Source organism: Rattus rattus, chromosome 1 (assembly GCF_011064425.1).
Source record: "Rattus rattus isolate New Zealand chromosome 1, Rrattus_CSIRO_v1, whole genome shotgun sequence".
NCBI lineage: Eukaryota > Metazoa > Chordata > Mammalia > Rodentia > Muridae > Rattus > Rattus rattus.
Window position 1 is genome coordinate 214,453,468 of NC_046154.1, and position 23,883 is coordinate 214,477,350.

The 23,883-nt window shown below is 41.0% G+C and overlaps 1 protein-coding gene across 1 annotated transcript in view; it reads left to right on the forward strand.

Annotated features, from left to right (window-relative positions):
• The first annotated feature begins 444 nt into the window (after positions 1–444).
• LOC116885253 (fibrocystin-L-like) overlaps positions 445–23,883 on the forward strand; it is a 54,667-nt gene continuing 31,228 nt past the window's right edge. Inside the window, exons 1-2 of the mRNA XM_032886525.1 lie at positions 445–460; positions 850–1,054. Of these exons, the coding sequence (XP_032742416.1) occupies positions 445–460; positions 850–1,054 (221 nt within the window). The remainder of the gene's footprint in view (positions 461–849; positions 1,055–23,883) is intronic.

Genomic DNA, 23,883 nt, shown 5'->3' on the forward strand with positions numbered 1-23,883 from the left:
TAGTTGATGACATTCTCCTTAGAGTAATAAATCATTCTAGGTACAAGCTGTACTAGAACACAAAAGTTCTCAGTTGTATTTACAACCAGGCTATAAACACATGGAATAAGCCCCAAGGTACAAGCCCACCAAACATTCTCTGGGGAAAACATGTGTCCTACAACAGTAGGGGTTACAGTGCAGTTGCAGAAGTGGGAGTACGCTGAGGGTATCTTATTTCCACCTCAGAATCCCTTTTCTGTTACTGACTGTAGGATCAGCTCACCTCTATCTGGTTGCTGCCATCTACAATGAGTACTACATGTAATCTGTGAATAGTCTCCAGGGATAGCTATTCTTCATAGTGGAGATGCTGAGCATTTAAGCATAACTAACAGTCCTCTGTCAAGTCTGTGTAAGAGGAGTTAAGAGCCTGGAAAGTGGCTGCTAATAAGGGGTCCTGACATGGATGATGAAGTGGGTAATGCAGGAGGTAGAACCATTTTAGGGAGCAGTTGGTTAGTTGAAGTGAGACCTCACTGGGGTGAAAAAGTGGTGGGTCCTGAGGAGAGAGTGATGGTGGGCAGAGGAAGAGGTTGAAAGGGTGGTTGTTTAGGCATCACTAATACCTAGCTAGGACCTAGGTTTTACAAGGATACATTGGAGCAATTGGACAGTAAATAGGAACCCTGGATCATAGCCAGAGATGGAAAGTCTTCTTAGTCTCCAACAGGCCTTCTTGCCGGCTGCTGTGAACTTGATGACAAAAGAGTTTTATCTCCCCCCCCGGGGGTACCCAGATAGTAAGGGGGCTCAAAGCAAGGTCTGCAAGTCTCCCTCCTAGGAGGCTGGGTGTCCTTTCTTACGCAGGACCTGGCTCTGGATGTCTGTGTATCGCTAAACTTGACAATAGTGATGAGCTCATTTTTGATCGGGGCGGGGGGCTTCCAGGATATCCACCCACTAGATTTGCTGCTGCTCAGAAAAAGGACTCTGGACCTCCACCTTTGGTTCTCTGGAGACTGCCCCGAGCAGACATAAAATGCCCGAGACCCTGTGTTCCTTCAGGCCCCAAGTGAGTTAAAACCATAACCAGGAGTGGGCTGTTGATTCAAGGGGTCCCATTCCTCATCCACTAAGTCCCAAAGGTCTTCATGAAGATCAGGGAATAAAGTGCCCAGGGAGCAGAGTAGGAGGTAGAGTTGGCAATCTGATGCATCACAGCATTAACTGTCTGCCATGCTAGATTCAGGGGCTACTGTGGGGTGATTCCTGGTGCAGCAAAGCATGAGCAAGCAAGTAGGATCAGGGGCATGGGAATCTCTATTTCAACTGATTGACAGGGTGTAGGTTGACTTTCCATCATTCTTGTGTAGGTTTGTCTAGAAGTCTCTTCAGCTGCTGGACCATTTCTATCCTGGCAGGCTTAATGTGGGAGTGTTGTTTCCATGTCTGGATCCTGTCCATATTAACTGTCGGTATGGTCAGGATCAAAGTGTCTGTTCCTTTCCAGAGAGGTTCTAGTCTTGTAGTTATGTCTCTTTATCCAGACTTCATCACATGTTTCAAAGCAATGGGAGTAAGGGGGAAGAGCATGGCAGGCCAGAGTTGCTTCTGGACCCTATGGAGGGCTTCTAAGGATTTTAAAAACTTACATTAGTCATATTTAGCTAAGATATAAGACTGGAGGCTAGGCAGCAAAGGAGGGGGCCTCCCATATAGGATCTCAAAGGGGATAAGGCCTAAAGTACAGGGGGTGTTACTGGCCCTATAAGGTAGGAGGGACACCCAGTTATCTCCGGTTTCAAGGGTTAATTTGGTTAAGGCCTCCTTCATGATCTGAATCATCCACTTGTCCTGAAGTCTGCAGTTTGTATGCAAAATGTAATTTCCAACTGGTCCCAGAACCTGTGCTAGAGATTGGGTTACCTGAGAGATGAATGCTAGTTCATTGTCAGACTCAAACAGGGTAGGCAATCTGTACTGAGGTATGATGTTTTGTAGAAGTTTCTTTGTCACTGTGTTGACAATCTCCTTCTTTGTAGGATAGGTTTCTACCTTTCCTGAAAAGGTATCTATAAAACCTAGCAAACACTTATATTCATATGTTCCTGGTTTTATTTCTGTTTAGTTTATTTCCCAATGAGCCCCTGGTCATTGACCTCTGATTTTGGTTCCAGGAGAGGTTCCTTGATGAGGTCTGAGGAGTTCACAGCCTGGCAGCTGGCACAGTCTGAGATTACCTGATCAACCAAGTGTCCTAAGTCAAATATTTTGTACCTTGCCCCTCACAGCAATTTCTTCAGTTTTTGGTGACCAGGTGTGAAGCTTGATGAATCTGATGGATGAGTTGCTTAGCAAACTCCTTAGGTAGGATGGTGCAGCCTTCAGGGGTTAGCAACCATCTGTCTCTTCTGTAAACTCTTTGGCATTTTGCCTGATCTCATTTGTCTTCAGCAATATATTCAGGGATGGTTGGGAATGTAGGGGGTGGCAAAGTTTCTAGGATTTTGGCAGTGGAAACGTATGGCTTTATCAGCTAGCCTGTTCCCTTGGGCTATTTCTGATATCCCTTTCTGATGCCCAGGGCAGTGAACTAAGGCTACTTTGAGAGGAGGCCATAATGTTTCCAATAAAGGAAGTTTTTCGTCCTAGTTTTTGATGGTTTTTCCTTCAGCAGTCAATAATCCCCTCTCTTGGTGTGTGGACCCATATGTACATGAGCCATAGCAAAGGCATATCTGCTGTCAGTATAGATGTTAGCTATGGCTCCTTTTGCTAGTTTTAAAGCCTGGGTTAGAGACTTTAGTTCAGCTTTCAGGCTGAAGTTTCAGGCAGCAAAGTAGTTGCCCAAATAATAGAGTCCAAGATCACTACAGCTGTCCCTGCTTCCCTGATTCCATTTTGGATAAAGCTGCTCTTATCCATGAAGTAGATACAATCCAAGTCTGACCAGGTAATGTCAGTCAAGTCTGGCCCAATGTTCTGGATGTGCCCCAGAACTGTAGAGCAATCATGCTGCATTATTTGAGGATGGGTCAGGTAGCAGGGTGGTTGGGTTTAGGGAAGATGATGGGCCATATTTTTTGTGACAGTGATTCAAAAGTAGAGCCAGAAAGTGCATCAGTCTGGCATTGGACAGTCATTGGCTGGTGGATTCTTGAGGGTTCCTTCAATAGCATGTGAGGGATGATAACAAGTTCCTGCCCCCTGGTTATTTTGTCAGCATCCTTGCCTAGCAGGGCAGTGGTAGCTATGATCCAAACGTAGGCCATCCTTGGGTCACCAGGTCCAACTTCTTATATAAATAAGCCACACTCTTTTCAAGGGTCCCAAGGTTTGGGTGAGCACCCCTTTTCAATCTCCTTTCTCTCATTTCATACAAGTGCTGCAGTAAAAATAAAAAAGTGGTGGGAATGGTTTCCACACTTACCCTGTTGGTTGGCCGCTCTCTCTCACTAGTTCTGGCTCCAGCGGGCCACTGGAACTAGTGCTAATTTATCTCAGTGGCTCCACGCTGCCCTCCTCTACTTTCTGATCCACTGTCCTCGAGCCATTACAACACAGCACCCTGTCAGGCCACCTCGCCCTCACTCACAGCTCTCTTGGCTGGTTTCCACTACGTCAGGCATACACATCCTGTGGCGGGCCCGGTGCATCTGGCCATCATACACTCTCTTGAAGTCAACTAAATCCCCACATGAAAGAACACATGACACAATATACTCTGTCCAATTGATAAGATATAACCACAACCTGCAATATGTGCAGAGAGGAATCTTAACATCTGCCACCATGGTCTCTCTACCGTCTCCTCCTCACTCTGACCTCCCTTCCTCTCTAAACTTTTCTCTTGCCCATCCTTTCTTCTCATCCAGTGACAGGCTTCGTTCTATCCTGTACCTGCCTTCACCTGCATAATGACATCAACCTACAGGAAAGGTTTGTGAGTGTCTGGGAGGTTCAAGGCTGGCATCTTCAATAAGGTTATTCTTAGGTTAAATGCCATGCCCATCTCAGGGGTCCATTCTACTTTGTCTTCCTGGCCCCTAGTGGCTTCATATATGAGTGCTATCTCAGTAAACCCTGGTACCCAAAGTCTATAAAACCCAGCAGATCCCAGAAATTCTCAAATTTGCCTTTGGATTGATGGAACTGGGAAACTAACGATGGTTTGCTTCCAAGCATTTGACAGCATGTGCTTCCCCCTTAAGTATGTACCCCAGATAGGTGACTATCATAGGGTTTTACTGCTGTGATTAGACACCATGTCCAAGTTAAGTCTTATAAATGACAACATTTAATTGGCACTGGCTTACAAGTTCAGAGGTTCAGTCCTTTATCATCATGATGGGAGCATGGCAGCATCCAGGTAGGCAGAGTGCAGGAGTTGAGAGTTCTACATCTTCATCTGAAGGCTCCTAGTGGAAGATTTTCTTCAAGGGAGCTAGGGTGAGAGTCTTAAGGCACACACCCACAATGACACATGTACTCCAACAAGGCCACACCTCCAAATAGTGCCACTCTCTGGCCAAGCATATTCAAACTATGATCGTGACCTCAAGTTGACAAAGCTGGGCCTTCTTAGGAGACACTTGATAGCCAAGTTGACTCAGCTCCTGCAGCAGGTCTCAAGTGGCTTACTGGAATGTCTTCAAGTTGACAGTCACAAGCAGGATGTCATCTACATAGTGGAGCATGGTTATTTCGGGGTTGGCTCACTAGTACTCACCCAAATCCTCAGGCAGTGCCTTGTCAAAGATAGTGGGTAAATCGTTGAATCATTGAGGTAGGTGTGTCTAAGTCTGTTATTCATCGAAGCCTCTCTCTGAGTCTTACCATTCAAAAGCAAATAGAGGCTGGGTTTCATGGGGTAGGCTGAAGAAGGCATCCTTCAGGTCAAGCACAGTGTAGTTTTGTGCTCAGGAGGGAGGCTGCTCAGCAGGGTGTATGGTTTTGGAACTGTGGGATGGATATCTTCCACTTGTTTATCTCCCTTAAATCCTGCATGGGCCAATAGTCATTGGGATGAGGCTTCATGATAGAAAGGAAGGGAGTGTTCCATACAGATTGTCAAGGAATCAGAATTCCTGCCTCCCAGAGCCAGTTAATGTGAGGGTCCCCATGTCAGGCAAGTCCCATGGGATTTTTTTCTTGCCCACACTTTGGTCACTTCTGCTACTAACAGGCTTGGAGATGAGCTTGGTTGAGGGCACAGTTTGTATTCTACTTCTGGGGCCAAGGTCCATTTTATCCAGCACTTACACTCCCTTTGGGCCAAAATAGATTTTGGTTCCCATTTTGGTTAGGATAACAGCCTGAACTTGAGTGGGCAGCCAATTAGCTCCTGGAACCAATTTCTGGGTGGCTCTCATAATCCTCTTTCTCTCTTCTGTTGTGAAGAGGATTTGGAGCAACTGCTGACAATCATCCCAGGTGAGCAAGTGAGTCTGTGTGGTTGAATATAGAAGACCTGAGAGAGCTGATGGTCTTTCTGAAAAACGGGGGCAAGGGGGTGTTCTGCACTTTCTAGGTTTAAAGATCATTACTGGAAAATGGCACATGTGTCATGAACTGTCTCCTCTGAGCATCTGGGGGTCCTGTAGTCCTGAGGGGTAAGACCATACTACTACGGTTGGCCCCCTGGGGAGTATGGACCCAAGTATGAGGTGGTCTCCACATGGAGTCAGGAAAATCAGGGGTGTCAGGGGTTGCTTCTCCCTCTGGCTGTAAAGGTTGGGCAGGGGCAGTGTCAGCAGGAGTAGGAACATAAGGAGGGGGACAGAGATCCTCGGGAGCAGAAGGGAGGAGCAAAGCAGGTGGCCTAGACTAACCTTCCTTTAGAAGAAGAAGGGTGGGGTACAGGGAGGCTGGTTAAAAAAAAAAAAAAGATCTCATCCAAACAGGTTTCTCCACCACATATTGCCACATGGTGATATGTCACTTGGTCTGGGTGGCCCCTGGCCTCATAAATTAAAGTCTTTACCCTGTAAATGGTGGGGAGATGAAAAGTTCCCTCCTCAGGACATCCTACTTTATAAATGTGCCATTCATTCCTGCAAAAGATGGTTAGTTTGGATTTTTTCCTGCTCACACCTTGGTCACTTCTGCTAGTAACAGGCTTGGAGATGGGCTTAGTTGTGACTCAGTGAAAGTTCCAAAAATGGTTCGGACCAAGCCCAGTGGTATGCTCTGTGCCTGTCCTATCCTAAGAATCAAAGAAAAATTTGTATGACAGGACAAAAAGCCCAAACAGAGTACACAGGGACAGACATAGAAAGACATTTCTGGTAAAAAGAAAAAAAAAAACTGAAAAGCTTGTCTCAGATGGTCTTCCTTCCTGTGCATGGGAAGCCCACAGACCCACAGCCAGATGAGAACTAGCAAGTTTTCCTGCTTCTGGTAGTGGATCGGGTGTGTTCTCCTTTGCCACTGGCCAGGTAAAAATATATGTCTGTTTTGTTTCTCTTGGCCTCCAGATTAAACCCAAAACAGAAACATAGAGATGGAAAAGACAAAAGACAACCAGGCACCCAAATTTATTGATTGGAAAAAAAAAACCCACTCCACTATTTAGGTCAGGTGGTTTCTGGCGAATCCTGGGTGAGCTCTCAAATGTAAGGGTCAGAAGAATGACACCCCAGACTCAAAATAGCATGCAAAAGCCTGGTGCATTTTATTCTGCATTTGGGGAATCTCTCATTCCAAGATGAAGAGACAACCAAGTGGCTTGCTGGCCCAATTTAAAGTCCACTAGGGGAATCCCAGAGTAGTTGGGTTTCGTCTTGCTTTGTCTCTAGTCATTTCAGAACCATTAAAGGGGGGATGAGGGATGGAAACTTGCTAAGGAATCCCAGCATAGGTGGGCTTTGTTTTACTCTGTCTCTAGTCATGTGGTGAGAAGGGGAAAGTATAGAACAGGAGTTCAATCTGTAACTGACTGAGAACAATCAATTGAGATAACTCACTACCTTTCCACCAGCCTGTTTCATCCCTCTCAGATAGTGGGGACACTAGGAAAACTCAGAATTCCTGGAAGAGCTTGAATTGCACTGTCCAGAGATGATAATGGAGGAGAATGGAGTAACCTGTACCATGCACATCAGAGATGAAGTTGACACCTGGCCAGAGGGGCAAGCCTAAACTGTGTGAAGACTGACTGCCATTGTTCTACTCATGTCTGGACATTAGTTGTAAACTTGGCTTTTCTAGTTTTAGTTTCAATGCTGAGACAAGGGACTGAGGTGCACATTTTACATACCAAAGCAGATCTGGCCTCCGGGTTCTCCCAGCCTCCATAGTCCCTACCTAGTATAGCCTGTCCCAACCTTGAACTTTCCAGACCTTGGACTGCCCTTCTCACAGAGGCTTTTCTCTATATAATCCAGACATTTTGGCCTCTTGCCCTCTGTCTCTTTTTCTCCTTCTCTTCTCTCTGCATCACACCTCATTTCTCTCTCTTTTCTCCCCACCCTTCTCCCCTTGGCAGCTCCCCTTGCCTCAATCCTTAGGGCCATAAACTTACCTGAGAGCAATTTTCCTACAAATCTGCCTTTAATATAATAATCTGACTTGGACTATTTCACCAAATCTAGTTCCTCTACAAGAGCAACAACTGCTCTTAATGGCTGAACCAACTTAGCCACCCCATGCCCCCTTTAATTTTTTTTTTTTTTTTTTACCTTGATCAAAACTAAGTTCAGTTAGGGCTACCCAGACATGAATGGCTGTGGGACTGTCAATAGTAAGGGTTAGAAAATTTCTGAAGGACAACTCCAGACTCAGATAGTATGTAAGAACAAAGATCATTTATTCTGCAGAAACAATCAGTATACAGTGGGTGGGTGGGTGGGGCTCAACCATTCTTCAGAATGGCAACCCCAGACAAAGGTGCACAGGCCTTCTTATAGAGAACTAGAAGAATTTTCTAGAAGGATTGGGTAATCTCTAATGTGATTGGTAGGAGCCAAAGCAATGAAATTAGTATAATTTTGATTGGCTACTATGTTCTTCTATATTTAGAGTGTGTGTTAGGTAACCTAAAATTTCATTGGTGTGTGCTAGGAGGTTAAATGGCTCAGGTTCTGACTGGCTTGTGCCAGGTAGCCAGTAGTATGTATTCCTGTGTCTTGAACATTTAACCACAGGATGAGATTTGGCTACCTAGAACACATGGCCCATCCTGACATAAGATATTTCCCCATTCTTGTGGTTATCTCAAGGCTGTTCTTTGGGAGGGGGTTTTATGACCTTGTTCCTAGAATTTATGGTCTGTTCCTAGAGCTGGTGACTTATGGCCTAGTTCATGAGACTGGTGGGTTTATTTTTGATATCAGCCCTGGTCCTAAAATGGAGACAAATGGGGGTTATGTCATCCTTTCACACTGCCTGCATGGACAACCTATCAGTAGATGAATACTCAAAGAAGAGTAACTGCTCTATCCTTCCCAGCCATCAATTGCCAATACCCTCTCATTCATTAATAGTCAGACCTTGGGAAAACCTTCTATCCTTGGTATAGTTTTGACTTGTTTGAGCCTGAGAAAGTCTGTGTAGATAACTCCAGTAGTTGTGTGTTCATGTGCACAATGGCTATGTCATGTCCAGAAGAGAACATTTCCCAGCTGTCTTCAGCATCCTCTGACTCTTGAATTCAGTACAACCATTATTATAAAGAGTGTCAATTCCTGGCTTACAGACAGTTCTTAGGCTCTGACCAACAGCTATCTAGCAACAACTTACTTAGCCACCTGCCAGCCTGGAATTATAAAGAGACTGCTTCCTCTGTCTCTGTCTCTATCTCTGTCTTTGTCTATCTCTCTGTCTCTCTCTCTTTCTCTCTCTGTCTCTCCCCTCCCCCTCCCCTTCCTATTTTTCCCTCCCCCTCCTCTTCCTCCCTTTCCCTCTCTCTCCCCTTCCTCTTCCTCTCTTTCACTCTCTCTCCATCTTCTTTCTCTCTTTCCCATGTGTTCCCAGCTGTCCTCTTCCTCTCTTCCCCCTCCTCTCTCTTTCTGTCTTTCTCTGTCTCTCTCCCTTCACTGCTTTTATCTCTTTTCCATGTCCCCTTCTCTTCCCTCAATACATTTCCTTTTATACTTTGGCCTGTCATATGGGAGATGCCTTGGCATGGGGCAAGGTGCTTCTTCCCTCCATAGTAGACCACCATATTATAACATTTTATAACAGAAGTGGTTAAGTTGATTCCCTCTGAACATTCTTATCAATGTTTCAGAAACAACAATACCCCATCTGGAGCAGAGCTTGAGATTTCCTGTGCTACTTGCCAATTTCTCTTTGCCTCTTGCAAAAATCTTGCCTTGTATCCTTCTGTGATCTCCCATACACTGCTTCATTAAGGTGAAGAAGAAATAGGCTGAACTCCCCGATGAATCTTTCTTGCACCAACATTTCTGGTAAAGCAGAAAATCCAAAAACCAATAAAGTATGCAGTTGGGAGCAAAAGCTCTTCTTTCAGGCAGCATTAAACAGAGCAGAATCCAAGCTTAATACAAGGATTTAACTGACAGGGTACAGATGCAGACAGATGCATATACAGAGTATCTAAACTAAAAGAGAATTCCTAGGAGATTTTTTTTTAGCTGAAAAAATAATTTCTAAAATGAGCATATGTTGCTATATACAGCAAGTTCTTATATCATTTCTATTGCTAACCCTTCATCTCTTTCAATGTTTTTCATATGTATAACGAGTTGGTAGTAGAAGTAACAGGATGGACACACATTTACTAATAAGCAGTCCTTAGAGAACATGGCTGGCTCTCATCCCCATCTGTTCTCTGCCCTATGAGGTCACTGGTAGATATGTGGTAATTCAGCCAACTTCTGGCCCATTTGTTTCTGATCCATATCACTTTCTTGCTTGAAGAAGGCAAGATTGGATTTGGACTTGATGTCTCATAATCCAGCCTTCTTTATCTGTGTTCAACACTACACTTATGAGAAAAGCCCTGCTAAGCATTAGGCTGTTTTGTCTTCCACTGCATCGAGTACTTGTGGAAGCAGGAAGAGCCATGGCTGTGATTACAACCTAGGTCTTTTCCTTCCGGAAGAACTCAGTCAGCACAGCCTTGGCCCAGTCAGCTCTAACATTTCACTTTAACTCAGCAAAGCTGACCTTTAGCTCACATAAGCTGACCTTCCTTTCTGTGAGCTTTGACTTTAGAAAATGTGTAATTAAAAACTCTTTCTCTGTCCCTTTGAGGTGTAAATCTTCTCAGAAGACTTGCCAGTTACATAACCCAGGAATGTCTTTCTCAAAGACCTAGGAAGCATTTTCTTTGAAATGTCAGCATGAAAGAACAAAACACCCCTATCTCCCGGTCTCCATGGGAGGGTGGAAGCCCAATTTCCATGGTTGCCAATTAGCAAACACAGATGGCCTAATCACAGAGAAAAGCATTTGCAAATTCAGGAATAACTCCATGTGCTGGACACATCCTATTGATCAATTTCCCTGCTAATAGGTTGTGGAAGGGGAGTGCTTGCCCTCCAGTATTTTTCCACCTGCCCATTCCTGTGCTTGCAAGCTGCCTTTGGTGTTACTGAAATTGAGTTCCATTTCTGTTTTATTGCAGTGCTCTGAACTAAGTTATCTTTGCCTGTCTTTGTGCACTGGGATTGTTGCTTGGATATTCTTTGACCCCATTTTAAATCTTACACTCTTTTTGCTCTGCTGGCTGTGAAAAATGAAGCAGAATGCATCAATCTCCAATTTGTTCCTTGACTCATCCTTAAGGGAGGAGAGGGTTGCTGACCCTAAGGGCCATAAGAAGGTAAATAAAGGCATGGCAAATTCCGACTTCCTCAAATGAGAAAAAAAAAGTTAATTTAGCAGAGTCCTCTTATAATACCCTATCCTAGACTTTGATGTAATACCCAGTTCTACAAGGCTGGCATACCCTATATACTGCCAATTATGGATCTGAAGCAAATTTCTTTTGGATGTCATATTCTTCCTGCCTTTTCCTTGGTTGGTCTCCGCTGTGGCATAATTGATAAGCCTCTATAGGAGACATGTACTCACTCAAAAAAGGCCACAGCTGTCAAAGGGAGTAGGAGACTGGACTGTGAGCTGAAAAGAGTTTAGCCCTGAAACTGACTATGGGACCGAGCACACTGTTCCCTTATAAAGAGACAGATCTCTTTTTTTCTTCCAAGTCTGTGTGTGCCTATGAAAAATGGGAATAAGCTTTCAATCTTAATGGTGCCACATGTTTGAAAGAAACTGACCTGAGCCCATAACATAATGGTAGTTCTAAGATTCCTCTTTCTTCAAGGCCTGAAGGAAAGGTCTCTTTCTTTGATAAGTATTGTGTAGAAGCCTTTTGTATCCTTTCATTGGAGGTCAAGCCCAAGCTCTACTCCTGAATTCCTATTAAACACCAATTCTGTAAATGAAAAAAAAAAAATAGAAAAGAGGTAGCTCTGGTGGCCTCAAGGATATAGACAATCTCTCTCTTCAGACTTTACAATCTCCTCACATATCAGATCTTCAGGATTCTGTTTATAAAACTAGAGCCATTGCTTCTTGATAAAAAAAAGAATAACGTAGTGTTTATTCATTAGACTGGCCCGGGATGTCTGCTTGGGCAAGAGAGGAAGCTATGAGCAGAATGCAAGAGGAAATAGACTCCTTCTGGGGAGTTCGTTGAGTGGAAATAGTGCTGGTGTGCAAGCCTGAGTACATGAAAACCAGATTTTGAGCACAGTTAGAAAAAGCTGGGCATTGTAGATTCATCTATATTCCTTATTATCACCCACATTGTAGATCTCAATCCCTTTGCGGGTCGAATGACTCTTTCACAGGGTCTGCATATAAAATATCATGCATTATCAGATACTTATATTACTATTCATAACACTAGCAAATGTACAGTTGTGAAGTAGCAAAGAAAATAAATTTGTGGTTGGGGGTCACTACAGCTTGAGGAACTTATTAAAGGGTTACAGCATTAGGAAGTTTGAGAAACACTGCCCTACCTACATGGTTTGTTTGTAGCAGTATGGAGGTGGTGATTCAGAAAGCTGGCAAGTTCCAGGTTCAGTAAGTGGAGACTGTTTCAGAAAATGAGGTAGAGAGTGACTGAGGAAGATGGCTAGCTTCTATGTTTAGCAAATATTCACACATACATGCATACGTACACACATGCACAGGCACAAATACACATAAAAATGGGGCCTCTAAAAGAGAAGACAGAAAATTACAGTGAAATTACCTTCATGAAAGTTATGAAAACATGTTCATGAGCCTACAAAATTGGAGTTTTTAGTCTTAATGTGGTGATAATGTATAAGAAGTCAGAGTTAACCCAATTGTGGTGTTAAATGATCCTCTGAGCAGCAGGACAGATGAAATTTTATATTAACATTTGACTTACTATGGTTCAACATTTAATAAAGTCTTATCAAGAACACCACAGTATATACTGAGAAATAATAAAGGATAGAAAAGGGGCAGATGATAGAATAGAAATTCCAATGTATTTGTTGTATCTGTGGCCAAGTTTATCCTGGACTAGCATTTCTATGTATGTGCTGTGATAAGCATGTTTTCAGTGAAAAAAAATGAGAACACAAAGCAGGCCCTACAAATTTCCTTCAGAGGTAAACATACCATCATCTAAAGGAATTTCTGGTCCATACAGATTGTAACATGACCTTCGTGAACTTTGGGTTGGCACTGATAGTCCTGTGGGTTCTTCTGTTGGTTGAGGGTAAGGCATGGATCTTTCATTTAAGAAACAGAATATGTCAAAAGAGATATTATAATTCTGTTTGACTGTGCCATATTATTAATGACCACTTACAGCAGAGTGTAAACTGTCCCCAAGAGATAGATAACTTGCTTGATATTATGATCTAATTTTTCTTTCATTATTATTTCTTTTTTTAAAATTTGATTTGAATCAATTTGTTTCCTTTACTTATTTTAGTAGTGGAGATTGAAGCCAGGTCTGGTCCATGGTGCACTCACACTCTACCACCACCAAACACGTTCCCAAACATGTTCTCATTTATTTTCATCCTGTTATTTTCTAGGTTATAATTTAGAAGTGTAACATTATAACTTTACCATCTTTAACAATGTACGTGCAAATTTGCCTTCTTCTATACTGCATTGTATCTAATAATTCATTTCCTGGTGAGCTATGAGGAACACTGGATATTTATCTTCATAAATTCAAGTTTCTTTCTATAAGATTGAATTTAACAGTCTAGAGTTTGGGCCTCCATACTATTGATAGCACATTTAACTTGTCAGCTTAACAAGGAATATATTCTATTATGGTTATATAATTTATATGTTATATATAGTATAGAATTATACATTATATATTTTATAATGTATAAAAATGAAATGTCAATATTTTATTTTATTTTACTATATTATTATTGTCTGACAGACTTTTTCTGGGAAGGCCACACACACACACACACACACACACACACACATTCACTCACTTGAAGTAAGGCTCCAATAACATTATTTTATCTCTTAGTCCTTTTATTACCACCTAAGACAAAACTCTATGTAAGAAAAATAAATCACCTCATAGCCACAAGTTCTCCAAAAACAATCACTACAAAAACATATTCTTCAAAAACAGATTAAAATCATTATACAGAGTGAAATTACAACATAATTACTGATTATATATTCTTATTCTGAATTGCACACCTAACTGAACATTTCCAATCTTTCTGTCCATAAACTCATCCTAACCCCAAAGCTATAATTCTTTTACCATTGATTAACAAAGTTTAAGCAAGCTAAATCAATTTATAGCTAGTTTCTCCCTATACTAGCTGACACAACTTATATTTACCAAGAAACAAATCATTTATCTTACATTTTTTTGAAGCCTTATTTAGCTAAATTGGCTAATATAGGATCATTTATTCTTTGTTCCTTGCCTTTTCATATTGTACATTGAAATCTGTAACCACACCCTTAGATCACAAGATCAAGCAATTCAGACCCAAACTCCAGTGAATGTTTTCTTTGTCTCAAAGCTATTTTCCTTTCCACAGGTACAACTTTTTGCTTGAAATGCATGAGAGCTCAGCGTACTCCTGTTCTAGCCTGTACAGCCCTTACTGCTCTACGAAGATGGGGCACATTTGACTCTGTTATATCCTTCTGACAAGACAACCTAAAGCATCTCCCGAGTCTTTCTTGTCAATCACCATAACTTCTAAAACTGTTTAAATCAAATCAGGAATTCTTTAAAGTCATGAATTCATTTAAACACCATTGTTCTATGAAAGTTTATTTGCATATGGTCTGCAAGAAAATTGCCCAATAGAGTGAGTTGTGTGATCACTCATGAAGTAATTACACCAGATTATAGGCAGTAAGGGTCTCCCCACACCCATTCCCACCATGCTAGATACAGGAGGAATATAGCAATAACAAACATGAGAAGGCACAGCAGCAGCAAGAATCGATCCTGGCATGACCCCACCCCCAACCTCCACCCCCACCGCCAAGGCTGTGCCTTTCTAAGATATTTGTTGCAGGAATATTTGATCACACTTTGACCCCTGAGATTGTGTGGTTTACTGTTTGTAAAAAACCTGTTTGTAGTTGTTCTGTGCCCTCGGCCCTAACACTCACCTTTCTGTTTATTGTAAACCGGTTTAAATAAAGTCAACCATAGGTCAAGAAGTCAAGCAACAAGATAAGAGGGAGTGAACATAGGAAAAAACATAGCAAGTAACGGAAGTCAGGAGGATGGATAGAGAGATGCACAGGAAGTAGAAGGGAAGGACATTCTGCTTGTGGGGGTTTGAAATATCATGAAGAAGGAGAACAGCTTTAAGGGATGTTGCCTGAAGAGAAAGGTCACCTGGATGCTTTCTCTGCCTATCTGAGCTTGCAGGATTTCACCAAAGTATCTGGTTAAACTAAGCATTTGAGATGTTGTTAAAAGCAACAAGGTATGTCCATCACAGCTTTGCAAAATGGTGGACTGTCTCCAAGAAGCTTCACTTCCCAGCACAGTTCTTCCTGCATGGTGTCTCCGAAACTTTTATTATTTTTTAGTTGTGTTTTAAGCTCATCACAGCTTCCACTTATTAAGGAACACTCTAACATATTTTATATGGATGACACTCCAATTACTAATTACTAAATTAATTAAAACTCTCAGAATAAAGGCTATTTGGAAGACCCCATGTTGATAATGAAATCATTTGAAACTTCCTCAGTGCAAGAAGGCAAAAGTCTGCATCCAAGCTGAAGGCTGTCTGACCCACTTGACCCAAGTAATGAAGTTTTGTAAATCTTTCAATTATCTGATGAGTGATTTATCCAATCTCTATGGTTGAGAATGCTTCCTAAGACTTGAATGGCAGGAAATAATTTTTGCAGTAAAAATAAAACTGGACTGGTGGCTACTGGTACCTGCACGCTCCGGTTGACTCCTGTCAGCCACTTTTTCCCACTGTTCCATTGGCAGGTTGTTACCACGCCTGACACACACATTGTGTTCCTCAGCCATTCTCGAGCGGCACCGCACCACACTAGACCCAAGCATTCTATAGCCGCCCCCTCCAGGCTGTTCCTCTGCCTGCTGGGAACTTTGCTTGCATCCCCTGTAGCCCAGTAAAATCAATGTTCTAGAAACTTGTAATTTATCAATCGGATTTATATGTTAAATTCTCAATCCACAATACATCTACACAATGAATTCACTGCCAATTAATAATATAAACCACCCACCTAGATATGACCTAAAATTGACCTCGTCCACCTGGATCTGGATCACTCTGCTCTGTTGTCTCCATCATGGTTTCCCCCGCTTCTCTTCCTCCTTTCTCCTTCCTAGACTTGTTCCTGCCTACCCTTCCTTCTCACCCAAGGATAGACTTCGCCTTATCATGGACCTCCCTGGCTGCATAATGACATCATCCTACAAATAATTTTAACACTATTTTTCCTTTCAACCTTTTTTATCTTTTCAGGTACACTACTTGATAAAGCAAATACCTAGTAGTTAAGGATCATAGTGTTTACCAAAAAAGTAGTGTCAAGGTAATCAGGTTTTTGGTGGTGGTGGTTTTGCTTGTTTTGAGAAGTTATGACTGAGTAGCTTGGTGTTTTAATGGGATTCCTTTAGCAATGGGAGCAGGGGCTGTCATTGACTCTTTTTGCCTGGTTGTGGGACCCTTCTACTACTGGGTTGCCTTGTCTAGCCTTAATGCGATGATAGGTACCTGGTCTTATTGTAGCTTGTTGTGTCATGTTTTGTTTAAGTCTCTCAGAGGGGAGGTAAAGTAGGGGTGGATCTGGAGAAGAGGGAAGTTGGTGGGGAAGACACTATGGAAGGGGAGGGTCAGGAAGTAATGTATATGAGAATAAAAAAATTAAAAAAACAATGTATAGTATATTCATCTATATATTGTTTATAAAATTGCTTGTGAAATACAAATGAATGCAATAGATACCCTGAAAAAGAAGTAAGTAGGAAAAACTTATAATTTAAATACTGACTTTGGAGGTCAAGAAGTGCTAGTTCTATATTCTTTTCTTAGAGAATAAAAGATGAATTCCTATTTAAATTTTGAGGTTTTTTTTCTGTTTATAAGTAAAGAGTAGAAAGACATTCCTTTATACTAACCATGCAATTGCTTCCATTTTTTAGACTGTAGTTATTGGCTTCTAGAAGTAAAATGTGCAGGGAAATCACAGTAGAAGGAACAGTAGAGAAGTATCATTTCTGATTTGATGGAAAACCACTGTCTTTGAACACAATCTCTAGCCATAGTGATAAGTGATTTATTTTCTACATTACAATCTTTTCAGCTCTCTAATTTCTTTGTCTCTGTATCTATCTATCTATCCATCTATCTATCTATCTATCCATCCATCCATCCATCCATCCATCCATCCATCCATCTTTGTTTCAACAGATCTTGCCTAAAGTTTATTTGTAAAGACAGCATAGGACTGTCTTTGATCATCTGCAAATAGTGTATAGATAGGTGGGTCATAGCCATCCATCTGTATTTATTTTGGAAGACATAAGTCTTTTCTGTGGGCTCTTCAAAGAGACCTGGGCACTTTTGGGAGCCAAAGCAGAAGCCTGGGCCTACACTGAAATTGTGGCCTTTGTCTTGGTTTAAACCTTGGGTTTTGGTTGGCAGAGCTCAGGACCCTTGGCCATATGGCTTTGAATCCTCTTCCAAAGCTTGGGGTGAAAACAAGAAGGATGTTTGCAACTGGTGTCTCTTGGCATCTTTGGTTTAATGGACTAAGGCTTCACAAGGGCCTTGATTCCCTCTGTGCATGCACTCATTGCCTTTAGGCTTAATGAGGATGCACACAAAGTACTCAGAGCAGTGTTATAAAAGAGTGAGAGATCAAGGTAGGCTCCTTACATTCTATGGAAAGGTTATTGCTAACTTGGTCATTTGGAGAGAAGCTCCCAGAATCCTTTTTAGTTAAGATGAAACCAACAGAATTTCAGTAGAACTAAGAGTTCCCTATACTCTGCTCAATGTACAGTTCTTTCATGTTTCTTTTCCTTCCTGGCTGGCTGGAATTGAAGCAAATTCTATGGTATCAGAGTTCAAAGACCTTTTAAGATACATTACCACCCAGCTCAGCAGTACAGGATTGTTATGTCAACAACATGACTAATGTGCTTAAGACAGTTTTGCCACAGTAGGGCTTGAGAATTTTTAATGGCAAATTGATTTATTTTAAAGCTTATTAATAGTTCCTTATACACAAGAGCTATCTATTAAGGGTTGATGTCATTCTGCAAGAAGGCAAGTACAGGATGGAATGAGGCCTGTCATTGGATGAGAAGGAAGGATGGACAGAAGGAAGGTTTTAGAAAGGAGAGAAGGAGCTGGGAGAACATGGCAGCAGATGTTAAGATTCTTCTCTGCACATAGAAAAGGTTGTTATGACTATTTTTAAGGGACGGATGTGTACAGGATATTATGCTGTTTAGATGGGCAAATTATATCTTATCAACTGGATCAGAGGTTACTGTGTGGTGAGAAGTTTTTTTCTCATGTGTCAACTTAATTGAGCCCACAGTAAGAGAGCCACAAGATAAGTGGTCTCAGTATGAAACTGGCGTGGCAGTGACCCACCAAGGCAGCTGTGAGTGTGGGCAGGGTCCTGTGTGAACCGCTTGGTTCAAAGAGTACTTGGGGGCAGGATGGAGTTGCTGAGATCCATTAGCACGAGTTCCAATGGCCTGATGGAGCCAGAACTGGCAAGAGAGTGACTGCCAGGGAACCCGCAGGAACTGTCTGCGGTTTTTTATTTTTTTCCTCAACAAGTGGTGCCCAACATGGGGCAAGAATCTACTAAAAATTGAAGTTTTCAGCCTGAGAAAGTTTTATTTTCAAAGTAAGAGGGACTCAGCACCATGTTGACCCAAGTGTAGGACTTTTAAACAATGGAACAGAGGGGGAGTCTGCTCACAGACTCTAGGTCCCTGCTGTGAAAAGTGCAGGCCATAGAGAGCTAAAAAATGGAAGCTATCTGCTTCCTTAGCAGATGTTGGTTAGAGTATGTTTTATTTAAAAGGCTGGTTTATTTGTTTTTAGGATACTTAAATACAAAGCTTGTCCGAATCATGTGGGTTAATTTCTCCCATGATTTGGAACTAAGTAGAAATAAATAAAAGTCTGACACTACAGGCAGAGAGCTTAACATATAGATATATTTTGGTATTGGTATTGGTATTAATAAAAAGGTAATCAAATTGTTTTATGAACTACCCCACTAAAGCCATATGGCTCAACAATGCTGGCTAGCAAGGGTTTGTGGTTAATTTTGATATTTTCCACAGCAGGAGGCTCATATGCTCTTAAGGTGCATTAATTTCCTGGCATGACAGATTAGAAAAGCCTAAACAGGCTCATAGAGTATTGTTTAGCTTACTTCTTTTTAAAATTGTTTTAACTTTCATAATGAGTGTGATTTTTGAGCATTGTGGTTATATTATTTCTCTCTCATTGTGGAGAGAGTGCAAAATACAAGCTTTTCTGGTTGTAGACTAAAGAACACAGTATTTTGGGAGAAAGGTTTTGTCTTTGTGTTTTTAAAAATGGTGATTAGGTTTTGGGCACCTTCCAGAGTTTTACTGATTAGATTTGATAAAGGTAGACCTCCTGATATTTAAATTCGAAAGAATCAAAGAAAAAAGTCTTGATATTAAATTTTGTTTTGAGAATTATATATTTCAGAATGTATAGCTTGATGAAGCTCATTATCAGAATGCTGAACTGGCCTGCTTGGATTCCTGATCTCAGAGACCTTCAGCCAAGTCGAGTTAAGACAGACATCGGACTACAACTCCCCCATTTTCCTACCTCCCCCACCCCCACCCCCAGGGATATCTTAACATCCATGTACAGCTTAAAGGAGTTATTTAAGAGTCATCACCCTGACTCCCTAAATTTTGAGAGGCTGAAAGTGGTTATTCTAAGGTTGTCTTTCTAGAGAATTTAGAAATGATAAGAATTTAACAGGGAGGAAATAGCTCAAATTGATTGTATAGCCATAATCTCATTTGGTAGAAATCCTTTTATTTGTTACTAAGCTAAAGTTATAATCTTTCACATTGGTACAGAATTTATTTGATACAAGTTTAGATTTTCTTTGATATGAATTTCTTATCGATTTAAAATTAGTATTGTTACTCTCATGTATAGACATTAATAAATTATAATAATTATAAGTAAAGTCTTATACATAGTCCTTTACTGCTATTAAAAATCTAATCTGAGATGATTAAACCTGTGAGTTAAGGGGCAAATAGCAAATTCGTGGCTCTAAATTTACTGTTAGAGTGCTTTCAGGATAAGTTATTAAGATAATTAACAGACAACAGTCCAGATTACTTACATAGTGAGATGGTTTTCAAAAACATCAGAAATTCACAAAATATGAAATTTAATGTTATTTATATTTTGTTGAGACATGTCTGCTCCTATCAGCTCTCCTTTGGTGGATTGAAAGAAGAAACTGAACATCTCCACCTCCAGGTAAGGTGATGTATTGTGGCCAGACATCCACTAGGCAAGAATTGCCTCAATTCATCTACAGACAAAATACTGTCCAGAAAAAAGACACATTACAGAATAGTCCACTAATAATTTCTGCCAATCTAGAATGATCAGCCCTTCATAATTCTACATATCAAAAGTCTGTCAGGTGTTCCTAGGCCAGAAGACTGAAGACTTGGCTCTCACTAACAGGGGAACTGTACAAGTAGACAGTTGTCTCTTCAACATGTTTCAGTTTGAGAAGCTATGTTAGGCTTCCTATATTTTCACAAAATATTGGTTGTTCTCAGATTTCTAATGTGGTTAAAACTAGTTATAGTCTTATAGCCTAGCCAGGCTGTTTAACTTTGAGGATACACACTTAATTAGATAGTTATCAGATAGTATACAAGCTAGCCAGGATATAACATGGATTTTTAAGCCTTTCTCAAACTGGAATAGATAACTAAATGTTCTGTTTGACTGATAAAGTGTTGGACTGGGTGTTAGGTGTATTTTATACTTTAAATTACAAATGGTAATAGTTGTGCTCAGCTTATATTTGAGAGAATTTTTTTTTTAATTAGACAGAAAGGGTAAAGTGTAGGTTGATGTCATTCTGCAGGAATGCAGGTACAGGATAGAATGAGGCCTGTCATTGGACGAGAAGGAAGGATGGGCAGGAGAAAAGTTTTAGAAAGGAGAGAAGGAGCCAGAGCAAGGAGAAGAAGCTGGGAGAACATGGCCACAGATGTTAAGATTCTTCTCCGCACATAGATACAGGTTGTTATGACTATTTTTAAGGGATGGGTGTGTACAGGATTTTATGCTATCTAGATGAGCAAATTATATCTTATCAATTGGGTCAGAGGTTATTGTGTGGTGAGAGATTTTTTCATGTGTCAACTTAATTGAGTCCACAGTAAGGGAGCCACAAGATAGGCTGTCTCATGAAACTGGCGTGGCAGTGACCCACCAAGACACCTGTGAATGTGGGCAGGGTGCTGTGCAGACCAATCTAATTTATCAATCAGATTTATATCAGTAAATTTTCACCCCCAAAACATCCACATAATAAATCCTGAGCCAATTAATATTGATATAAACTGCTCACCTACATAAGACAAATTGTCCTGTAATTATCCATCCCTTATAAGATATTCATAGCTACCTGTGGCTATTTAAAGCCACAGGGATCTGGGTCATCCTTCTTTTCCTTCATCTTCCTTCCTTCTTCCTTTCTTTCCATCTCTCCCACCTCTCAAAAACTCTCAGCTTGCCCTACTTTTCTACTGTCCAATCACAGGCGCTTGTCTTGTCTTTCACTTACCCTCATCTGCTTACAGACAGCAATCTACAATGTGTCAATTAACAAATGCTTCAAATCTCAGGCTTAAGACAGATGTTTCAATATGTTTCTGACAGACCAGTCAATGAGCAAGAAAGTGATGTAAGTCTGAAGATATGGCTAAGTAAATTAGAGTATGTGTTGCTCTTTCAAGGACTCTGGTCAACTCCCAGCGGTGGCATGGTGGCTTACAGCAATCTGTAACTTCAGTATTGTTGGATCTGACTTTCCCTTTTGTCCTCTATATAAGCACCAAGTATTCATGTGATACACATCATATACACTACATACATGCATGCATACATGCATATATACATACATACATACACACACATACATACTTCCAGGAAACACTCATACATAGAACATAAATATAAAAAAGAAAAGAATAAAATAGGGCTGATGTGTTTAAATTATACTTACCTGGCTGAAATAAATTAGATGACATTTCTTTCCTATAACAGTAGAGTCTAGTCATTCACTGGACCTTCTTAAAGGTTGTTCTGTAGAAGAAAAATATATCTGTTGAATAACAAATTCAGATGATCTACATATTTTTCTAAAATGTCTTTCTGAGGCATACTTGTTATTACTAGAATTTCAGCATAAACTTTTGACATGTGTCTTAGTTAGGGTTACTGTGCTGTGATGAAACACCATGACCAAAGCAAATTGAAGAGGAAAGGGGTTATTTGGCCTATGCTTCAACATCACTGTTCATCACTGGAGGAAGTTAGGACAGGGCAGGAACACAGAAGGAGGATGTAATGCAGAGGTCATGAAGGACTACTGCTTACTGAATTTACCCTTATGGCTTGCTCAACCTGTTTTCTTATAGCACCGAGAGCCACCAGTCCAGGGGTGTTTCTACTCACAGTGGTCTGGGCTCTTCCCCATCAATCACCAATTAAGATAATGGCCCACAGGCTTGTTTATAGGCTGGCCCTATGGAGACATTTCTCAATTGAGGCTCCCTCCTTTTTATCTTGTGTCAAATTGACACAAAAAGAGAGCACAATGTGTAAATATTGGCACTCAGCGACAGAAATTTAACAAGTGCATGTATGTGTACACACACATACACACACACATACCATACATATCTGTGATGTCTTAGCTAAAGTGAACAAGACATGTTATTATTCTGTGTTGAATTCTAAGCATCAAAAATATGGGCAACTAAAGTCATGATATCCAGTCGTGCTTTGCCTTCACATTGGTAAGTAGACAGCTTTCTGAACTGTATGGAATAGTGCAGATCTTTCAAGTCTTTGGGGGATCTTTTGAGTCTGAAATAAAAATCCTTTAGACATAAATGACTCCCTCAGAAATAAACCTCTGCCCCTGAAAATCAATGTATTATTAATTCTAAAAGTTTCAAAGTCTTCAAAAACCAAATCTATGACACTGTCATTTCCTGTTACTCAGGTCAAGACATAAATGATATTACAAGTGCTGGTCGATTTTTAAATTTTAAGCAATGCCTAGTTTAAAAAAAAGCTTGTACTTTCTAAAGAATATCCAAATTTCAAGCTGCATTATAATTTCACAGGTAGTGATAGAATCTATACAGTCGTTTATGAGGAAAAAGCCACTTATGCCCAACTAACAAGGTGTATAATTAATTCATTCAAGGTGAAGACATTTTTATGATCTTTCCCCTCACATAAACCATAGTTTTCCCTCTCTTCTACTTCTCCCTTCCCATCCAGTTCCACCCCCTTTCTGTCTCTCATTAGAAAACAGACCAGCTCTAAGAGATAATAATAAAATAAAATATAACAAGATAAAACACAAATGACTACACCAGAATTGGACAAACTCAAGCAAACCAAAGGAAAGGAGCCCAATAAAAAAAGACCCACAACAAACAAGCAAACAAAAAAGAAGAGTAAAAATGATAAAGTTTGTTCACGTCCATAAATTTTTGTTTAGGTGATCCAGTAGTCATTGCTCACTAATGACTCACATGATACCTAATTTCTTTAAAAGAGAAGTTACTTAAGTAGACTCTATTTCAGTATTTAGTTAAAAGTAAAAATAATACAAGTATAACTTAATGAAGCGGGCATTGATCGGGCTGTGACCAGAAATTTCTGCTGCTGGATGACATTTTAAACATGCTTTGATCATGTCTTCTTTTTCAATGATCAGATACTACATGAAGAAATTCCAGTGTCTGGTGCAATCCAGCAAGAAAGGCAGTTGGAAAGAAATGTTATGATCTGGTGAAAAGCTGACTCACGAGACATCAAAACAGACATGTGGTAGAACCCGTGGGAGAGATACCTTACCGCCTGGTCAGATGGGCACTCCTGAGGCTGCAGAGCGGAAGAGACCACCAACACTGCCCACCCCTGCCCACATCCCTGACCCAAGAGGAAACTGTACAAGGCCTCTGGGTTCCTGTGGGGGAGGGCCCAGGAGCAGCAGGAGCCCTGCCTGAGACACCGCCGGAACCTGAAGGAAACAGACCGGATAAACAGTTCTCTGCACCCAAATCCCGTGGGAGGGAGAGCTAAA